At 46.6% G+C, this 5,173-nt stretch overlaps 1 protein-coding gene across 1 annotated transcript; it reads right to left on the reverse strand.

The window, feature by feature from the left end:
- Nucleotides 1–3,761: 3,761 nt before the first annotated feature.
- On the reverse strand, nucleotides 3,762–4,587 carry LOC144260175 (C-C chemokine receptor type 5-like). Its single transcript, XM_077808730.1, is given in 2 exon segments — nucleotides 3,762–4,302; nucleotides 4,304–4,587. Coding segments are annotated over 2 exon segments (825 nt in total).
- Between the last annotated feature and the right edge of the window lie 586 nt (nucleotides 4,588–5,173).

The raw sequence follows: 5,173 nt of genomic DNA on the forward strand, positions 1-5,173 counted from the left end.
TTGCCAGCCTGGATCAGACTCATGGTCTGTCTAGTCAAGTATCCTGTCTCCAGTAGTGGCCAGCACCGACTGCTTCAGAGGAAGCTGCAAGAAAGCCTTGTAGTGGGCAATTGAGGAGAAGCCTGCCCATGGGTAAAATTTCTTTCTAAACCCCAATAATTAGAGCTTGGCTTATGTCCTGCAGCTAAGAGTTTATATCCCTTCTAAAACAGTTGTTTTTTGCTGTTTTAATTATTAAGCTTTGTAATCCGAGATCACCGTGAAATAAACGTACAGACCTGTGTTTTTCCCAGTAATCACACCAGTTTGTGATATATATGAAACAATATGTGATCAGAGATCTATCAGTGTAGATCATCCATCCATCAAGATAGATCCGTCTAGTTATCGCCAATGAGACAGTAAATGTCTAATGACAGGAGTCCAGGAAGGGGCATAGTAAAGAGGGTTGTGCACTGGAAAGGATGTGCACTGGAAAGGATGTGAACTGTGGTTAGGGCAGGCTTTCCAAAAACTTAGGGCCAGCCCCACGGTGGTGTCTAAGTGGGGCTTGAAACTCATATCCTACTTTTTGACTATCTTGAAAAAATGAAAATTACTGCATGGGATTTTCTGTTAGATTTCCTGTGCATCTACCATGTATGATACAATATGTGATCAGAGATCTATCAGTGTAGATCATAGTTCTATAGATCTATCCATATGATCATCGATCTGTCAGGATAGATCTCTCTAGTTATCACTAATGCAGTTTATCATTTGAGACAGTGAATGTCAAATGACAGGCGTCCAGGAAGGGGCCTAGTGAGGAGGGCTGTGCACTAGAAACTGTAAGGTCTGGGTGGGGCCTGAAACTCTTATCTGTCTTTTTGGCTATCTTGAAAACAAAAAAAATGCAAATTGCCACATGGATTTTCTGTTAGATTTCCTGTGCGCTTGTTCCATTTCCAACCACAGTTTCTCTCTCCTGCATCCTGGAGGACAGTAGGGACTGAGCACAGTTCTCCTGTCAGTCCTCCCTGCGCTTGCTCAGCCAACATGGAGTTGCTTGTGGAGTGAGAACAGGGAGGGGAAGAAGTAAGTACTGTAGCTGCAGTTGCCAGCAGGTATCTCAGGGTTTAGCTGGTAAAGAGGAGAGGGAGTCTCTGTCAACCAACACAGTCTGCACCCCCAGCCTGTTCCCTTTGAGTCCCTTTATCCCCAGCTTGTACTTCTTTTAGGTCCATTTCTCAACCCTCCCCCAAGTCCCCAGTTTTTCTTCAGGCTCATTCATCTCTCTGAAATGTTGCAAAGTAAATGCTAGTGTGAGTTTCTATCCTTTACCCTTCTAGTAATCCATTAATAATTGCTATATGTGAACGTTCTCTCTAACTCACATGAAGGTGGGGACTGAGCTCATTTGCTTCAATAAAAGTGAGGCATGATAGCAGAAAGTTTGAGACCCACTGGGGCAGGGAGTGGATGTCAGAGAGCCAAGTTATCTGGTCTTGGAGTGAGAGGCTGTCAGGGAGGACAGATATACAGGGGTGCTGGAACACCTTTTATAGTGGGGGTGCTGAGAGTCATTGAATCAAAGTGGGGGAAGCATACAGAGGACTGGGATGCGTGGAAGCAGGTTGCAGTAGACTAAGGCCTTGTCTACGTTGCAGAGTTTTGTTGACAAAAGTTATGCCGCTTTAATTAAACCATTTTAATTAAACTGTTGTTGTATGTCCACATTATGCTCATTGTGTAAGTGGAATGCATCCACATTAGCAGCTCTTCCATTGACACAGAGAGCAGTGTGTGTGGCTATCCCACTGTGCAACTGGCCACAGGGTGCTTTGGGAAGGGTTTGCAATACCTCTTGGGGCAGGTACAGCGTCTCATGATGCAGGCTTCCCAATCCCATTGTTTCATGCGCATCCTAGTAGCATGTCAGCCACTTTTCAACTGAAGTGTGTGTGGGGAGGGGAGAGGCAGGAACAGAGTGTGTGTGTTGTGGTAGAGAGAGTGTGTCAGCATACTGTCTCTTTAAGTTCAGACAGCAGCCTGACCAACCTATCCTGAGGCAGGGGGAGAGGGACACCGCCCCACACATCAGCCCTGGCTCTGCACGGCACAGCAGTCCCCTCCCCCCCCACACACACACAGCAGCAGTCCCCTCTGCCTGCCTGCCTATGGTTCTGTGATCGGGACCTCCTCGTCAACTTCCTCCTAGCCATGGCCAAGGTGGCCGTCTATAACACCAGGGAGAGGATGTTGGCTGAGGGGGTTTCTGTGAGACTGTGGGGCCTATTTCCGATCCTCCCTCTGTTCACATGTCCAAGCAGAGTTCCTCTGGGCAGCGTCCGCTGGCTGCCTTGATACCTTTGAGGAGCAGTGGGGGCTGTCTGGGGTTCTCTGCTCGGTGTCCCCTTCAGGTTTCCTATTTTTGACACTTTATTTAATAACCCCTGCTATTTTTTCCATTGTCCCCCGTAATTACTTGAGTTTCCAGGCTCTGTGGATCCTCCCCATAGACTGGGGGAGGGTCCTTTAGCCGTGGGTGGGCTTGCGCCTGCCACCTCCCTGGAACCCAATAGGATATGGTTCCGTGGTTCCCTCAGAGTTCTCCCACAGCCGCCTCAGCTGACGGGAGCGGCACCCTCAACAGCTCTGTGAGTTCTCCGTGCTGAGGAATGTCAAAGCAAAAGCAGCACGGCAGTCCCCCCAGCTCCTCGCAGCAGCAGTCTGCCTGCGGCTGTGTTCCCAGTGCAGGGGAGAAGAGAAGGATTGCACCCTAATGATTTGCTCTTTGCTGCTCAAGCTGAGGAGCAGGTTCAGCTGTCAGAACTTCCTGGAGCTTTGAAAGGGGAGGGGCGCATGTCTGCAGCCAGGTGCAGGGCAGTCGAGTTCAAAACAGTGAGCAGAGCGGGCACAGCAGGCATTGTGGGATACTGGGGGAGGCCAGTTATGTCGACATAATGAACGGCAGCATCTACACTGGCGCTTTGTCACTTTAACTTTGCTGCAAAAAGCTCTTTGCCTCTCGTCAAGGTGGTTTTATTTTGTCGGCAAAGCGGCCAAAAATAGCTTTGTAGTGTGTACACCTCCACTGTTTTGTCGGCAAAAGCTGCCTTTTGCTGACAAAATTGTGTCCTGCAGACAAGGCTTAAGGAGGCATCGAGGGCAGGCAGGGCAATGGTGGGGGCAAGGAGTGGAGCATGGAGAGGGATGTAGGACAACAGACACGTCTCCATGTTAAATTGTAAATGCTTAGTACTTTCTAGATATAAAACTTTAAGGGCCAGATTCTCTGGTTGGCTAAAGTCACTTTATGCCTCCTAAGCAGCACCAAGAGATCGTATGGTGGTCAAAGTTGGGTTGTGGGAGAATCCAGCCTGTTCCCCAGTGCTAGACAATATTTCCTCACTCACTTGCACCCGCCTTGATTTTTTAAAACCACCAAAACTGATATTTGCTCCTGAAAATATGAAAAATAGTGTTTTCAAAGGTCAAAGTGCCAAATCCCTCCTCAAGCTTCTTGGTGCACAGGGTCTGCACCAGCTGCAACATCTTTTAGCATAGCCCAGCAGGTTTCATTTCTCTGTGGGCTGGTGTGGGGGAAGGGTTCTGGTCCATGACTCCACTTCCTCTCCACTCCCTTTGTGGCTTTGTGCATTCCTTTGGTGTCCGTGTAAGAAGCAATCCCTGCCCTTTCCCAGAGATCAGAGCTGAAGCCCCTTTTCCTCAAAGACAATAAGAAATATCCAATATATGTAGCTTTTTAAACAATGATTTTATAAACAACTTTTAGGAACAGGTAAAGATAAAGAAGCAAAATAACCGTAGCAGAAGAATTCACAGCACAATAAAAATGGAAATGGAGAACTCAGTTTAACTGAAATAGACATTTCACTATAACACCTCATTATGATAAAAATCAGCCTGACTGCCTTATATTTTTTCTCCTTACTACATCTCAGTAATGTCTTTATAATCTGTGCATAGCAGATGATCATAATGACCAGTGGAATGACAAGTCCCAGGAGGTTCATCTTTAAAATCAGGAATTGCCTCCATTTTGTTTCATGGCCTGATGGATTATGAGACCTGTAGGTCCAATAAACGCTTTCCTTTTGAACAGTGTGAAATATTAAACCTGGAAGAGAGGCTAATATTGCAACACCCCAAATGACAACACTTGTGAGGATGCCATAGGTAACTGTCCTAGCTTTTATAGTAAACGCTGCATGGACAATTGCCAGATATCTGTCTATTATCAAAAGTATTATGGAAAAGTTTCCACTGCAGAAGCCAGCATAATAGACCCCTGAAAGAATTTCCAAGATCCCACTCATGTGCTGCATAGTAAGCCCAAAATGGCAGGGAAAGAATAAAGAGTAAATTGGAATTTGCCAGATTCAGCAGATAGATGTCAGTCATGCTTCTCAGCCTCTTGTGTTTTATCAGGATCAGCACAACTAGAACATTGCCCACCAGGCCAAATATCAGCACCAAGGAGTAAATAGGTGGCAGAAACAGGGATGCAAATTGTTTGACATCATTTGTACATGGTGTTGCATGATCATGACTGTAGTTCTGTGTTGTTGTCAGTATCTCCATCTCTTCTTCACTGAGAAACTGCTGATCTTTCACTCGCCTGAGTGTGAAGAAATGGATGGTTCTTTACAGGATACTGTGTGTTATCAGTGTGAAAGACAGGATATACACACTATCCTGTGAAATCATATGGTTGTGAAAGACATTAAAATATATTGTGTATGTTGAGTTTCAGCTTAGAATACCTTTTGCTGTAAACAGTAGAACAACTGCTGATATCAAGATGTGAAAAATACTGCAGACGACATGAGCAAAGACTCTAGAGAGTTAACAGGGCGAGTTCTGTGCAGTTCCTCCAGTATTAACTTCCTTGCCTGGGGAGCACCAGACATATTCGAGTGGACTGCTCAGCGTCAGGCAGACAACCAAGCCCTATAGGCCCATGTCGTTCATCTGACCTTGGAGAACCAGCTATTGCAGGAGCAAGTAACACTGTTGTAAGAGCCTCCCCCATACATTGGTCTTGACTGGAACGTGCCCGGAGCCCTGCCAAAGGGCTCCCCAGTTGCAGCTGCCAATCCAATTGCACATACCTGGCACACCCCAGCAAATTCCCATCCTACCGGCCCTCCTTCCCTTGGGCACAGCT

This window comes from Eretmochelys imbricata, chromosome 2 (genome assembly GCF_965152235.1).
Source record: "Eretmochelys imbricata isolate rEreImb1 chromosome 2, rEreImb1.hap1, whole genome shotgun sequence".
Lineage (NCBI taxonomy): Eukaryota > Metazoa > Chordata > Testudines > Cheloniidae > Eretmochelys > Eretmochelys imbricata.